At 41.4% G+C, this 17,250-nt stretch overlaps 1 protein-coding gene across 1 annotated transcript; it reads right to left on the reverse strand.

Moving 5' to 3' along the window:
• Window positions 1-929: 929 nt before the first annotated feature.
• On the reverse strand, window positions 930-4,485 carry LOC143757138 (uncharacterized). Its single transcript, XM_077248092.1, has 8 exons — window positions 4,161-4,485; window positions 3,395-3,975; window positions 3,195-3,285; window positions 2,889-3,075; window positions 2,655-2,748; window positions 2,169-2,397; window positions 1,724-1,870; window positions 930-1,189 (listed from the first exon to the last, which is right to left on the reverse strand). The coding sequence occupies exons 4-8, from the start codon at window positions 2,903-2,905 to the stop codon at window positions 930-932; spliced, it is 747 nt and encodes a 248-aa protein (XP_077104207.1). The 5' UTR covers window positions 2,906-3,075; window positions 3,195-3,285; window positions 3,395-3,975; window positions 4,161-4,485.
• Window positions 4,486-17,250: the final 12,765 nt, after the last annotated feature.

Consider the following 17,250-nt stretch of genomic DNA (forward strand, 5'->3'; position numbering starts at 1 on the left):
CGTGGACGCCAACGCACCGTCTGTCTGCATTACATCCAATGACGTGTTCCCTGCGATGCTAAATGCAGGTGTCCTGGAGACGTTCTTCTACATCCCTAAAATAAATTGGAAAAAGCGACCCAAACCAGCTGGACTTGACGGTCAGATGTCGGCAGAGTAAGTGTGATCGCTCATCTTGCTTTGTAGTTTTTTATTTATTAATTTAACGTTGTCTTGACTAGTGTTGGCTATATAATAGTCTATCTGACTGCATTATTATTATACTGAGTGGACAATAATACAATCATTAATAAATTAATAATTATATGGAGTTGACACCAAATGTACCTAACTTACATCAAACTTTGAAATACTGTCTTTATAACCAAATGTATCTGCCAATTCATTTCACAATTGGTGCTCAGTGTTTGATGGATACTACAGTTATTGCAATTATCTATAGGCTATGTATTTCATTCTTACCTCCAGTGTTTTTTTCCCAACAAATCTTCAGCAATCATTATGTTGATTCTTTATAAAGCTCTCCTTGCTGTTGTCCATATTTGAGAAAAAAAAACTATACATCAAGAAAACTGTTATCTAATTTTCATAAAATGTAACAGCTAATATTGTGTTTGTCTTCTAGACAGTACAGACTGTTTGCCTATCGCATGGTGACAGAATGGGCCCTGAAAGGAGAGAAGCTCGGCAAAGGCTACAGACGTGTTCTTCCCTCTTGTGTGGTGAACCTCATAAGAACAAAATATCCATCACCAAATGGACAATATCAAGGGTTCAAGGAATCAGAAGAAGCACACCTTTTGTTTTAGATGTGTTAAAGAAAAATGATTTATTGAACATTGTAATTTTCAATAATACTTTTTCACATATGTACATATGTACAGAATAAACACTGTGAATGTTTAAATACTGTCATCCCTGTTGTTAAGTTATTTTCTGAGGCGGGATGTATGTTGTGCCACCAAGTCATCTTTGATTGGCTTTGGAGTGGCTGCAATATTGGCCGGCAGGTTGGATGGAGGATGTATCTGGAAAACCTTGTCTCCAAGTGTGACATTTTTGTCCAGCCGCCGTAACATTACCTGCTGCACCAAGTCTTTCCTGAAGTCTTGTTTTGTTGGCTCATATAGTTTCCTTACAACACCCTGATTGGATTGCCTTGAATAGAAGACGTTGTATTTGTCTTTTCCTGTAAATTAAAAGAAGAAATTGATCACAAAAACAGTATTTCCAAAATAAATAAATTTGCCAACAGCACAGCCAAAACAGTGTAATGTTTGAAAGACATGATTATCCACTATAATGCTTCCAAGTAATAATGCCCGGTGTTTGGAAAGAGTAAAGGAATACAATTTTTTTTCTTTTGTGAACTCAAAACGTCTACAGGTCAAGCCAAGTGATAGCATGGCATGACAGGGTAGTTTATGCATTTTTCAAATATACATAGATGATCAATGTTTTGAAACTAGCAATACATATATTATAACTTCAGTATAGGCCGTTATTACAGTACATATAGTAATTTCATTCAAGAGCGGAATGTTGTTGAATAGCAACTATCTGTGTTAGTACAGTTTTAATAGTAATAGTTAGTACATGTTGCTAAATAGTAATATTTGGAATATAAATCTCAAGTAACATATGGAGGTCAGGATATTTCTAAAAATATGTAAAGTTGTGATCAGTGGTAATGGCGATGATGTGCTGTATCTGCCATACTCACCCAACTTAGTGCTGTCATGCTTACGGCCAACATTGTGGTTGTGATCCAAGATACTCAGTTGGATCCTGGCCTGCATGGTGACATATGAGTAGTGCCGTCTCTTCTCTGCATACTTGAGCATAGAGCTATGAAAAACCTCAAGGTTCCCTAATGTAGAAAAAGATTTTATAATACATTTTCTACTTCACATATCCAAGACATGACATTTTATGTCTTAAAAATTAATTTCTAATGCTATGAGAGAAAATTTATATAATTGCCTTATTAGAACACTTGCAAATGCATATTTATTTTAGCAAAGAACAGATGCAACAACATACACGTATTTTCCTTCAAATGGGGCGCTGATTTCCTGTCAATAGTCAAATAGCTGCAATACACAAGTATGTAATGTAGGGACACACCTGATCAACTAAGGACTACTCATAGTAGTAGTGTAACGTACCTGTGTGTTTGAACAGTGTCAACTGATTGAGGTCTTTCAATAGGTATTTGTCAAGTACAACAGCCTTGAGAGCGTTGTAGGCACTACAATCTTTTGCCAGCCATTTTTTTCTCCTTTGCTGCTCCTCAGAAAGGTCTTCATGGTAGCACTGGTACTCCTGGCCATCATCTTCCCAGCGGTGAATGCCACACACATGATGCAAGATAGAGGTCCACCGGCGTCTCAATTCCTATTGTTTTTGTTTGTTAACACGAAACACTGTTTAGCAAATTACACAAGGCGCTAAAAATCCAATGATGAACACCAACTAATAGATTACTATAACATTTGTTGGCAAGTGGCAGTTGTTATATAAAAATCTTGAAAAGAATAAGAGATGAAAAACAAACAATTGCATTATAAAATAAAATAACTTTTTTTTAGAGTTGAATAAGTTAATTCTCAATTCCTATATGAAAATCGGTTAAAAAATAAACTAAACTCCACCTTTTCATCTCCACCACAAGAGCTGCACGACCACCAGAAGTGATTTCCCAGAGGTTTTCTTTTTTCTTTGCTGCTGCACTTGCCTTCTTCATGCCTACATTTTTTTAATAAAAAAAGGTGAAAAAAAAAAATATGCACAAGTTACCCAACTGCTTCCTTCAATTTATATATGCAAAACGCACCCAATAGTGTAGCTAGCGAATAAAACACATATGCTGCAACAAATACTAATACCTTTTGCAACATGCCATGGATCAAATTCATGTCTGAGGGTAGGGTAGAACTCTCTCATGATCTTCCGTATTGAAGGATGTCGGTCAGTGGTAACAACATCAACACTAACTCCAGAGTCCAGTAGACGATCCAGTCCCCTCCGGAAACCAACAGCCTCCATCGCGGGTGAACTTGAAGCCTCTGATACCTTTGTTGAAAATACAGGCATAAGAGAAAGACATGTGCAGAAAAGGAACACAAAATCATAAAACAATGACAATATAAAAGAGGACAAATTACATCATTTTAAAATATAATTTATTTTACCTGGATTAGATCAGACATTATGATCTTTTTTGTTGAGTCATCCATAAAGCTGTAAGTAGTGTATTTAGCACTGTAGCCTGGAGAATCAGATCTGGAATATTAAAAAAGGGAAGTGCCTTGTAAGATGCTTGAAAATTATGTAATTGTAATAACATAAGTCTACAATTTCAGTCATACAATACCCAAAACATACAATGTACCTTGCATCGCCTCCAATGTCTGTGTGTCCACCTGCACATGCAGTGTCCTGAAGCTCTGACAAAATTGACTCTTGCATGTCAGTGTACGCCTGATGAACCACAGGTATCAGATAAGTCGATTGAAGTGAATAATATGACGTCTTCTTTGGCAGTTGTAAATTGATGAGATCAGCCCACTCTTGAATTTCTGTGTGTGTTGTTCCGGTAAAAAGAATGGCTGCTGAAGACACCAGGTTATTCTCTGGCATTCCACGGATCTCAGGACAGGATCGCCAAACTCCCTTATGTTGATTCAGGCATGTCCATTCCACCTTTATGATGGATCCATTACACGTTGTGGTTTTCTCATCTATGGCTACACCGCAAGTGTGACAAGTTGTAAAAAGTTCCATAAGGGCTGACTCGTTCACAATCCACTTCCTCTCTGAGCAGTTGCCTTGCTGGTCTACTGTCACACTCACATCTGAGGAAGATGTTGTAGAGCCACTCAGTAGAAGAAATGTGCTGTCATCAGATGCTTCTATGGAACTCAAACTTGTATCCAGTGTCTCAGGTGCAACCGCAGAGCTTGGGCACATTGACTTTGAATAAAGAAAAACATAGAGTAGTCAAATAGAAGTGTTTGTGTTGACTTACTGAATGTTGGTCACAAACATGGCTGATAGGTGCATGCAACATGTTTATTTTAAATAATGTGTTCTTTGTGGATGTGTACTTTGTCAAGATTATGACAAAAATTGTCAAAAAGAAGGAAATGTGTGCTTACCCGTGACCCTTTCCAAGTGGGGGGTAGGGCTGTATAACTGCCAGAGGTGGATGGCCTTGTTCCTCGAACTGCTTCAGCAGGGCTTGTGATAATCAAGGCCAAGTTTTTTTTTTTTATCAGAACACTTCAGAGGTGTTGACTGTGGAAGTCCAGAAAACACTTCATAATCAGGGTCACCACTGCTAGCCTCTGTCAGTGCTGTTTCTTCCGTACTGGGTGCAGGCATGCATACCTTGTTAGACAAGATCAAATCAAATGTTATTTATTTGCAACGGCTTTATGCACAGCTGCTGTACTTCCAGAACTTCAACCAGCTCCTTGTTTCCTATTAGCCATTATAGGACAAATTGATTAATTCAGGTATACTTGACCTCAGTAGTCATGGAAACAATAATCAGATACACCTGAATTAATCAAGTTTGCACAATAATGACAGACAGGAAACAAGGAGCTGGTTGAAGTTCTGGAAGTAGTGCAGCTGTGCATAAAGCCAATTGTGTGTGTTCAATCAAATATTTTTCACAGCAAATTGTAACAATATACAGGTCCTTCTCAAAAAATTAGCATATTGTGATAAAGTTCATTATTTTCCATAATGTAATGATAAAAATTAAACTTTCATATATTTTAGATTCATTGCACACCAACTGAAATATTTCAGGTCTTTTATTGTTTTAATACTGATGATCTTGGCATACAGCTCATGAAAACCCAAAATTCCTGTCTCAAAAAATTAGCATATTTCATCCGACCAATAAAAGAAGTGTTTTTAATACAAAAAAAAAGTCAACCTTCAAATAATTATGTTCAGTTATGCACTCAATAGTCAATACTTGGTCGGGAATCCTTTTGCAGAAATGACTGCTTCAATGCGGCGTGGCATGGAGGCAATCAGCCTGTGGCACTGCTGAGGTGTTATGGAGGACCAGGATGCTTCGATAGCGGCCTTAAGCTCATCCAGAGTGTTGGGTCTTGCGTCTCTCAACTTTCTCTTCACAATATCCCACAGATTCTCTATGGGGTTCAGGTCAGGAGAGTTGGCAGGCCAATTGAGCACAGTAATACCATGGTCAGTAAACCATTTACCAGTGGTTTTGGCACTGTGAGCAGGTGCCAGGTCGTGCTGAAAAATGAAATCTTCATCTCCATAAAGCTTTTCAGCAGATGGAAGCATGAAGTGCTCCAAAATCTCCTGATAGCTAGCTGCATGGACCCTGCCCTTGATAAAACACAGTGGACCAACACCAGCAGCTGACATGGCACCCCAGACCATCACTGACTGTGGGTACTTGACACTGGACTTCAGGCATTTTGGCATTTCCTTCTCCCCAGTCTTCCTCCAGACTCTGGCACCTTGATTTCCGAATGACATGCAAAACTGAGCAACAGTCCAGTGCTGCTTCTCTGTAGCCCAGGTCAGGCGCTCCTGCCGCTGTTTCTGGTTCAAAAGTGGCTTGACCTGGGGAATGCGGCACCTGTAGCCCATTTCCTACACACGCTTGTGCACGGTGGCTCTGGATGTTTCTACTCCAGACTCAGTCCACTGCTTCCGCAGGTCCCCCAAGGTCTGGAATCGGTCCTTCTCCACAATCTTCCTCAGGGTTCGGTCACCTCTTCTCGTTGTGCAGCGTTTTTTACCACACTTTTTCCTTCCCACAGACTTCCCACTGAGGTGCCTTGATACAGCACTCTGGGAACAGCCTATTTGTTCAGAAATTTCTTTCTGTGTCTTACCCTCTTGCTTGAGGGTGTCAATGATGGCCTTCTGGACAACAGTCAGGTCGGCAGTCTTACCCATGATTGCGGTTTTGAGTAATGAAACAGGCTGGGAGTTTTTAAAAGCCTCAGGAATCTTTTGCAGGTGTTTAGAGTTAATTGGTTGATTCAGATGATTAGGTTAATAGCTCGTTTAGAGACCCTTTTCATGATATGCTAATTTTTTGAGACAGGAATTTGGGGTTTTCATGAGCTGTATGCCAAAATCATCAGTATTAAAACAATAAAAGACCTGAAATATTTCAGTTGGTGTGCAATTAATCTAAAATATATGAAAGTTAAATTTTTATCCTTACATTATGGAAAATAATGAACTTTATCACAATATGCTAATTTTTTGAGAAGGACCTGTATATATATATTTTTTTTTACACATCTTTTCACGTGTTTTATAATGGAGTCTAAACATCATCTTGTATACCGTACAGTTTAGACATGGGATCATAAAGTTAGTAAATAGAGCTTACCCGTGGTACTGGTACAGCAAAACTCTTTAAAATCATGTTTTTTCCTTTTCCTCCTTGGTTGGAGATGTAATCGTCTTCGCTGAAGTGAGCACTACACACACGAAAATCATTTATTCGAGATAATTTAGCTCCCGCTGAGTAGCCGATGGCAACCAGCCAAAGCTGTCTCATATTCATATTTGATACAGGAAAACGATGAAATTTGAACTTTGATCCCGGCACATCCTTGTTGTCACAGCCTGGGAATTTACAAGTTCGCACCATTGTTAATTTAATATTTTTTACCTTGTTGTCGATCGATTGTGTAAACACTATGGAAGAGCTGATCGTCACATGCGCACTGTTGACATTGACAGCAGCGCGGATTGATAGAAACGGAAGGAAAATAGTGCCGCATTAAAACTGAGGTATGAATTTTGCCCGGCGTGTTTTTTTTGTGTTAAATTAATCAAGCTTTGAAACGCAAATCTTTTTTTCACGTAAAAACGCACAGTTTTGTGGCCCCGGAAAGTAGCCGGGATTACTTCATTCAAAAACTTCCAGCGGTCAGAACTCGGACCAGGGGGGTGACAACAGAGTGGGTCAGTGTGTATACACTATAGTGCTGGTAAGGATTGCATACAACTTCATGTCTTAAATGGGCGAACTAACCCTTTAAGCACAGCCCAGCAAATACTGCGGAGCTTCAAGCACAACAAGTCAGCCTGGGAAAGAAGCAAGAGCCATTGATCCAGGATGTTCCAACACGTTGGAATTTGACGCTGGAAATGGTCAAGCGCGTGAGCAGAAATAAAGAGGCTGTCATCGCAGCCCTGGACAATCAGGAGCACAAACTCGTTTTGCCGACCGCAGCAGAGTGGGATAAACTGGAGGCTGGAGACACTTCTAGAGCCATGCAGGTAAATCAGTCTGTAACTTATCAAATAACATTGCTTTGATTATTTTTGGAATAATCAAACCAATGAATTAAACCAAGTCAAATATCAATAACATGTATGTAAAAATAATAATGATAATAATGATAATAATAATATGTTGATAACCACTGTTCTAATAATACACTGTCTCTGTGTGCATGTGTGTGTTTGTGTGCGTAGGTATGTAACTGAGCTCCTGGGTGGAGAGGCCTATGTCTCCTGTTCTGTGGTACTACCTTCTCTCTGCCACTTGCGTCTCAAGATGGAAGCCTGTGATGAGGATCCTGCATATGTGGTGAGATTCAAGACCAAGTTCAAGGAGGACCTAACATCCCGTCAAGAACAGCTCAACAATGCATGGCTCCAGATTGCTACAGTTTTGGATCCTCGTTTCAAAGACTTGAAATGCCTGCCCAAGACAGACAGGGAATGGGGTGTGGACCACACTTCAAGGGATACTGCAACAAGAATCACCCAGAAGGTATTCACAGACACATGATGATGGGCCACCCAGGAAGAAAATCAGCCTTCTGCAAATGGGCTCAGATTCAGAATCAGAAGATGAAGAGGTCAAACCTGCCATACAGAGGTACAGAGCAGAGCCCACCATTAAATTGGAGGACTGCCCCTTGAAGTGGTGGGCATCTCATTCAGGAGCCCATGAGAAGCTGGCCTCACTAGCTCACAAATATCTAGCCACTCCTGCAACCACTGTTCCCTGTGAACGACTTTTCTCAGTTGCAGGTCACATTGTGAACAAGAAAAGGTCAGCTTTACTTTCAGAAAATGTGAACAAGTTATTTTGCCTGAGCAACTGGCTGAAAGATGATGAAGCTCAGTAGATTTGAAAGGTGATGTTCAAACAAAAAGACCAGTTTCAGTGCAACATGTTATAGTAGTTAGCAACTGGATTTTTGAGCAACTGGATTAAAGAATGGAGGAAAAGGTAAAAGATTGTTCTTTGGTTTGATTTAAAAGTTTTATTGAAAATGTTTTTTTCCACATAAAAACGCAACAGATGACTCAAATTGTGCAAAAATGTAGTAGGCCACTGTTATGATTTGACTACATTTATTGCTTTCTGTTCAATTGAATACTGTAAATTGTACATCCTGGTTAGGGGAATGCCAAAGAGGAAGCGATGGGACATTACAAAAACAAATATTATGGTGTGTAGTATGTTTCAGCTTGATTTAAACCACCATTATTTGGCTGTGTTAATAAACAGACATAATATGAAAATTATGTATCTGTGTCCTGTTATTTATCTTTTGGTATGCATTTCAGAAAAAAAATGGTTAGGATTCAGGTGTAATTGCAAATAGTGATTAATACTGATTAATCCACTGAAAATTCTGATTAATTTGATATTTAAATTTAATCATAAATTTATTTAACACATTTAATTGATTTGAAATTTAATCATTTGACAGCCCTGATATAAATATATATATTTTTTTTCTTGTGTCCTTGTATTCTTTCTTGTGGCTCAGTGACACACCTCTGTGTGAAAGATTCATTATACAGGCTCATTAAGCAGATCTTTTGTCTTCTCAGGTGAGAATCAGACCATTATTCATGAGTCACGCCCATTTCGCATATTGCCTTTCCAATCGAAAAGTGTTTTACTAAATTTAAATCAATGTATTGTTTTATGTGAATGATTTGGCAGGATGATTTTCAGATCATTTTGAAGTAAAAATTCTAGGCGAGAACATCCATTAGTCAAAAGTCTTGTGGACACATATTTAGTATGTGTTTTGTGGCCGTATTTCAGTTTTTTCAATAACCATGCATAAACAATATTCTCTCAAAAATACAAAAATGTACATACATGTTGCTCACATATTATGGTAGCCCTGTTTGTGCTAAATAGAATGTAATGACACCTTTGCCATTAATATGTTTATAAGCAACTGAAAAAAGCACAAATGTCAGAGCATGTCAAAACATCTCAAGGACCCCAAAAAACACCTTAGACCCCAGAGGGTTAAAGACCAGTTTTTCACGTTTTTGGTACTAACGTTTTTTTTAGGTGATAACGCAATTAGGTGATGACGTCACGTTGGGGAGAAGTGGAGGAAAGGTAGCCTCAGCCTAGTATTAGAACTATGGCGACTGACTGGGATGAGGAAGAGGTGGCAAGAGCCAACATGTATGATGGCCCGCAGCCGTATAATTTCGAACCTGCCAGACGTGAGAGGGCAAATGAGGAATTGCCAAGAACTGATGGCCGTCAAAGCCAATTAAATGCATGGTCCGAGGAGAATGAGTGGAGAGTTGGTGAAGTGTCCTGGTGAGTTGCTATCATCTAGCAACGCAGCAATGAGCACTGGAGCTAGTCTACGAGCAGCAGTGCACAATAACGACACATTTTTTTTTTTTACTGTCATTGAATAGCACAGAGTGAAAAATCAACGTTTTCTTTATATCTAATGGCAGTGATCATGACGTTAGTTCAGATAAGTACCGGTAACCTTTGTAATAGTGTCGTAGTACTGGTAAACTTTGTCTTTGTCATCTAGAAATAGAATGCATCATGCTAGCTATATGGGCTTTTCTAAGTGTTTATCTCTTCCTCCGGTGAAAATGTTGTTGAAAACATAGCCGCCGCGTTTCTGTCGCTGTGTTTGGCAGGTGCTTGTGTGGGCGGTATAGAGAGAGATAGGCAGACAGCCAAATGGCATAACGTTAGCATAGATAGCTAGCAGCTAGATAGATAAATAGAAATATATAGTAGGTAGATTGACAACGTAGAGTTGGTCGCACGTCAGAGGCGCCCGCGCCATTGGATGTGCAGTTGCCGCATATACTAGCCTATCTATATATTTCTATATATCTGTCTGTCTATCTATATTTCTAGTCTATCTATCTATTAATATCTATGTATTCATCTATTTATCTATAATCTGTGCTATCTGAATACTCTCGTCTACTACCCGTCTCTCTAGTCACTCTCAATGCTCTCAAGGCGGGCTTTGGTAAATTCTCTCCCCAAGGTGGCGTAATGCAATGCATTGTGGGGGAAAGGAGAATCGTTGCAAGCCGCTGTAAGTTAGTACCTACTTTTTCGTATTATATTCCGTTTTGTGATACCCAACAACATAAAATACAATGGATAACAGTTTAAATGTTTATTACAAACAAGCAAATTGCACAAATTCGTTGAATTATTAACCCTACAACACGGCCTTTAAATATTTTTTTAAACCCATTTTTCTTGTTAAAAAAAATATAATATCATTGGCAAATCATTCCATATTTTCATTCCTCCGTTGTTTTGCAGTGGTTTTCGAAAACAGGAAATAAAAAGCGTCTCGGTTACGACTGTAACCTTGGTTCCCTGAAGAGGTAACGAGATGTTGCGTTGATTGACACTAAGGGAACGCTTTGCGTGATGATGTATTGAAGCACATGTAAAATCAGTCCAATGGCGTGATGGGACGTCAGAGGCGGGTGACGTCATGAACCAGGAACTATATAAGCCTGTTCAAACCCAGCCGCGTCAACTTTGTAAGGTCTGAACAAGTCGCTTACAGACACATAAGAGCTATGGCAGGTGACGCAACGTCTCGTCCCTCTTCAGGGAACCGAGGTTACAGTTGTAACCGAGGCGTTCCCTTTCAAGGGAACTCGCATTGCGTCGATTGACGCTAAGGGAACGTCTATACCAAACACACCATAGCGAGCTTGGGAACATAACACGGCCTAGGATGAAGGAACGCTTTAACCATGCTGGGCACAAATTCCAGGCACGAGGGTGCAACCGACAGAGCCTGACGATCTCCAATTCTCTTGAGAGACGAAATATCGAGGAGGAACAGAGTTTTCAAAGTCAGAAATCTGGCAGGAACCTCCTCCAGGGTCTCAAATACCCCTTTTCCACCAAAAAAGAACTGGTTCGGAACTGGTGCTGGTTCAAAGTTGGTTTGGATTTGGTTCAAGTTGCGAACCTTCCCCGAACCTGTTTGTTTTTCCACCGACTAGAGCGCCCAACGAACGACGTTGTTACGTCACTGTGTACGTCGCCATACGTCTTAGCCAGAGCCATAGAGAGAAAGAGTTGTGACACGCTTTGATGTCGCCGCTCTGGTTCACGTGGTTCATGTAAGCCCCAATAATTCCAAAACATACGCTGGCTGTCATGTTCCTCTATGGGACAGAGAGCAGCGATTGCATTATTGAACGGTAAATATAAAATAAAACACACACCCAAGTACTTTTTAAGTTGTTATTGCATTATTGCATTTTGTTAATGTCAGTTTTGCATTTGGAGAGGCAGGGTGACAACGAAATACTGTATATTCTGTCACAGCTGACGAAGTCGCGCTAGCTAAATAGCTAGCAGGCAGGGCTTGAAAATTGGTTGAAACAACCAACATAAGATATAAATAATTACGCTGTGCATGTACAAATGAAGACCAGTATAAGCATCACAAAGGGCATCTGATACAATATAGACAGTTGACAATTCAAAAGATGGTCGATATTTCAGAAACTTACGTTACCTCTGGAACAACGACGCGCAGCATTCAACACTCAGAACTCAGCCAACACGTCACATAATGAAAACTTAGTATATGCCAAAAATTCAATTAAATAAAAGTTGCTTTAAAGGTGGTAGCGATTCATTACATTGATTATTATGTTGACACTTAAATGGCTTGCATATAATAGCATTTTTTTTTTCTGGGGAGTAGCAGAAACGCCATTAATACGTTTTTGTGTTTATTTTTGGAGGGAAATGGGGTGCTGCCATAACGAAGAATACATTTACAGCACAGCAACAACCATTTGCAGCAAATTTCAGTAAATATGATGGAGAGACGGCATTAACGTTAACAGTGTGGTCAGTTGAAATGAAACTGGAGATATGGTTACTGACTGGAATAATTCATAACATTAACGTTACTGTTAACGGGATTCATTTCAGTATACATTTACATACTGTACACAGTACATCGAATGCATGTATTATAACCTACACCTACTTGGACATTTGTCATGACTTCTGTTATTTTGACTCTACTCCTGTATACTACATAATTTGAAATTAAATGAGAACAAAAATATCTGTATCTATATACAAACCACTGTTGCTATTCAAATTGTTATTCTTACACAACAACATTATGGAAGAAGCTGGATGATTATTTTGCTCATCCGACAAATTATGCAAATTAGGGAAAAGATAATTTTATATTTTAATTGCATTATGATACAGTACAAAGTTCAGCCATACGTTCTGCTTTTCTATGATGTTCAGGATTTTTTATACTGTCATAGAGGTGTAAATTAATTTTCACGTTTTAGCATTGAGGTCTTATTTGTGCGGCTGCACTTATTTGCTTTATATCCAGATGTATACTATTTCTAATATTCTGACCACCTCATGTATGTATGCAACATCACATTTAACTATGACCTCCGTATTTACACATTTCTGACTGGTAGCTAACGTTAGGGAAGTATTGATCACGTAAGCTAGCTGCAATTAACTATTATCTTCCAATAAACATTAACTAAAGTTGGCTACATAAATTACAACTACTGACTAGATTCATGAGAGTACGGCTAATGCGTTCAAATGTAAAAAATACAGTAAATTCATCAACTTAACAGCGAGCGTACTCAGAAACACTGAAAATGAATGGGGTTCAGTGCTGGAACTATTAGTGTTTGGAACTATCGGCTGCTCCATGACACGCGTTACTTCCGCATTCCAAAGTTCCCATGGCGGTCTAAGGGAGTGTCGCAACTCTGGTTTTCAACGGCTCTGGTCTTATCTAGAAACGCTTGCAAGTACAACATTACTTTGGGATTATCTCTAACTCGTGAACCAAGAAGGCTTTAAAAACAATTGAAATATATAAGTCTTTTAATCTTTTCCTTTGATATGTAATCTTTTCCGATTAGTTATGTACCCCTATCTTGTGTCTTTTTTTTTCTTTCCATTTATTTGTTCTATATTGGAACTGTTTTCTTCTTTGCTTACATAATGTTTTCAATAAAAAAATAAAAAAATAAAAAATAGAAACACTTGCGCCAACTTCAAGCATAACAATTACAATGGCGGACTACATCGTGTTTCTGCAAATGTTTCTCCTGGCTTTGCGATCCTATATTATGGTCAGAAAAGATGTTTAGAACACATCTAAACCCGCCCCCATCCCCCGACGTAAGCATGACGTGGTAAAATAACGGTTCTAGTCCAGCAAAGAGTTGGTCCTGCTTTGGAACCAGTTTTCCTGGCCGAGAACCGGTTCTTTGGCTTTCGAAACACAAAGAACTGGTTCGCACGCAGGCACCGGCTCCGAACCGGCTCTCAAAATGCTTTGGTGGAAAAGGGGTAAAAGGGAGCCTGGGAAAGGCCTTGGAGGACAATCGGCAGGTCCCAAATCGGAACCCTCGTGCGTGCAGCAGGCCACAGCCTCAAAGTGCCATGTAGTAAACGAGATACCAAGGGGTCTTTACCCAAAGACATTCCACTCAAAGGAGTGTGCTAAGAACCTAAGGCCGACGCGCAAACCTTTAAAGTGGACGGGGATAGACCTGCAGTGAACCGCTCCTGCAGAAACTCCAGCACTGTACTAACCGGACAATTAACTGGGTCCAGCTGATGGTCACTACACCATGAAGTGAAAACCTTCCACTTCAGGGCATAACGTTTCCTTGTGGAGGGAGCTCTGGATTGTAGAATGGTCTCCACAACCTCGGTTGACAGACCTGACCCTATGAGCTGGGACCCCTCAGAGCCCAAGCCCACAGGTTCCACAGTTCAGGACAAGGGTGATATATAGAGCCCTCTGCTTGGGACAGAAAGTCTCTCCTGACGGGAGCTCCATAGGAGTTCCGTAGAGGAGAGACAATAGATCTGGGAACCGTACTCTGCCCGGCTAAAAGAAGTAGGTGCATATGGTCCCTGTGAACTCTCTCCAGAACTCCCGGGAGCAAAGCAATCGGGGAAAAAGCATACAAACGTAGCCTCGGCCACGTCTGTACCATCAAATCCGATCCGAGAGGAGCTAGATGCATGAGGGAGAACCAGGGTGGACAGTGAGACCGCTCTCGAGACGTAAACAGATCCACTTGAGCCTGGCCGAACTCCCTCCATATCTGTTCCACCACCTCGGGGTGGAACATCTAATCCCCGGGCCTCAGCCCCTGTCTCGACAGGATGTCTGCTCCTAGATGACTTATATAGGTGATCACCGATGTGCTGTCTGTGTGGACCCACACATGGTGGACCCTGAGGTCTGGTAGGCCCCATAGACCCTAAGTCGAGCGTCCTTCCAGGATCGCTACCCAGCCCGTGATGGAGGCATCTGTCATTAGCATCCTGTGACGACAAGAAGCTCTCAACACAGGGACCTGGGACAGGAACCAAGGTTTCTTCCACATAACCAGGGCACGTAGGCATCGCCGCGTAACCCTGATCATGCGAAAGGGGTTGCCCCTCGGGGAAAACCCTTTGGTCCTGAGCCACCACTGCAAGGGTCTCATGTACAGCAGGCCAAACGGTATCACGGTGGATGCTGCTGCCATCAAACCCAACAGTCTCCAACAGTCATTTTATGCGGGTGAGAATGACATCTCGATGCCGAACCGGCAACAGATGCGACTGTGATGCAGATGCAGTCTGCAGGACCCAACGAGAAATATTTGGCAGTAGCTTCCGCGCTGCCAAGAGTTCTACTAGAGGTACCAGCCTCTCGAGACTGGTTTCTGGATTTAGTTTTTGTTGAGCAATCAGCCTGTCACCCTGTAACGGAGAACCAGCAGGGAACGACTGAATTGACTGCTCTAGGACCCTCCTCGAAGGGGGCAGGCATCCCAGGGGGACACTACGTTTCTGGGTGGCACCTGAGATATGTGCTCGCTGGAGACCACTGCGCCTTGTAACACATGAGGTGGCAGGGTTAGCATAATGGTCCCCCGAGGGCACCGAAGGGAGACAGGCACCGTAAAATGAGGTGTTAACCGCTCTGCTTCGGTGGGGAACTGCCCTCGATGGCCTGCGCCCTCGGACGCCAGGCCTTTTCTTTGCAGCTTTCTTGAAAATAATGAGCGTCCTCAGATCCATCTTATCACTTGAAGGCGGCTGTTGAGTGTGCTTTCCGTGTCCCCAGTCTTTTTGTGGGGGAACACGGGAAGCCACGCTCTGTTTTTGTGTGGCACGGTGTGAGGAGCTGGTTTTAGAAGTTTGGGGCTGCTCCCGCTCAGCAACCCCAGATACATGAGTCCGGCGAGGGAAAAGTTTTTGGAAGGCAGCTGCTTGTATGGCTGATTCCTGAAGCCTCTTGGCGACCGTGTTCACTGCATCACCGAAGAGGCCAGATGAAGAGATAGGAAAATCCATAAAAAATGTTTTCTCTTTTTCTTTAATATTGCTCAGATTAAGCCAGAAATGTCTCTCAGTGGCCACCAGGGCTGCAATAGACTGGCCGATAGAAATAGCCGTCTCCTTGGTGACCCTGAGAGACAAATCTGTGGCTCGATGCAGTTCACAAACTGCGTTTGGGCCAATAGCCCCCTCCTCATCAATATCTCCTAACATTTCAGCCTGGTAAGCCTGCAGTAAAGACATTGTGTGAAGACATGCTGCAGCCTGACCAGCCGCTGAATTCAATTCAATTCAATTCAAATTTATTTGTATAGCGCTTTTCACAATACACATTGTCTCAAAGCAGCTTTACAGAATAAGCCTTACCCACCAAAGCTGAAGTTACTCTAACTGGCTTGGTGTGTAATAATGTGGCTTTAAGGGAAGATGCAGATTTAGGGGAGAGAAAGCTCGCGAGCGTCTCTTCCACCGTCGGCAATTCCCCATATCCGTGCTCTTTATATTGTGACATAGAAGAGTAGTGTAATGATTGTGCACTGTACATTCTATATAACACAGGTTTCTTCCATGATCTTGACAACTCAGTGTGGAGATCAGGAAAAAATGGAAGGCGTTGAGATTGTGAACGAGAAGGCAGGAAGCGTTCGTCTAGTTTGCTTTTTGAACGAACGTCCTGCTTATCTGCCGGCCAATCGATGTGTAATCTTTTGACTGCTCTCGTTACAACCTCAACGAGCTCCTCAAAAACACGAGACTGAGGTGGCATATCCTCAGTATCACGTGCATAAACACTAACAACATCCAGTCCCTCGGAACTGGAAAGCTGTAGTGTTAGCGCCTGTATCGTGGTGGAAGAAACCGCAGCGCGTGCTTCCTATCTAAAGGCATTAGATCTGTCAGGTGAAAGCAGAGATAAGGCAGAGCCCGTCTCTAACCCCGCTGACAGATCCATTTGCGAACCCCAAGTCTGAAGTCTTTGCTGTGCCTTGGCATAGTTCCTGGTTCATGACGTCACCCGCCTCTGACGTCCCGTCACGTCATTGGACTGATTTTACATGTGCTTCAATACATCATCACGTCAATCTGCGCAACGCAAGTTCCCTTGAAAGGGAACATCCCTTTTATGCATGCCTGTGTTAAAATAATGACTAGTACTACTATACAAAAGTTGAGAGTACAGGACATTAGGAACTCTAGACCAGTGGTTCTCAACTCCAGTCCTCGGGACCCACTGCTCTGCACATTTTGTGTGTCTCCTTATTTAACACACCTGATTCAGATCATAAGCTCGTTAGGAGAGACTCTATGATCTGAACTGAGTGTGTCAGATAAGAGAGACATACAAAATGTGCAGAGCAGCGGGTCCCGGGGACTGGAGTTGAGAACCACTGCTCTAGACAGAAATATTTCTTATAAAACAAAGCAGAGAGACAATCCTTCACCAGTGCATTCTTATTATACTAGCCCTTCTATTACAGTTTAAAGTGAGTCGTGCCGCTCTGTTCGGGACTATTTGTAATTTTTCAATTTGTTCAATTTTTTGTCTTTACTTGATGCACTCGACCACACCACTAGGCAATAATATA

Source organism: Siphateles boraxobius, unplaced genomic scaffold (genome assembly GCF_051911475.1).
Source record: "Siphateles boraxobius isolate OS27281-9 unplaced genomic scaffold, OSU_SipBor_1 30, whole genome shotgun sequence".
Classification (NCBI taxonomy): Eukaryota; Metazoa; Chordata; class Actinopteri; order Cypriniformes; family Leuciscidae; genus Siphateles; species Siphateles boraxobius.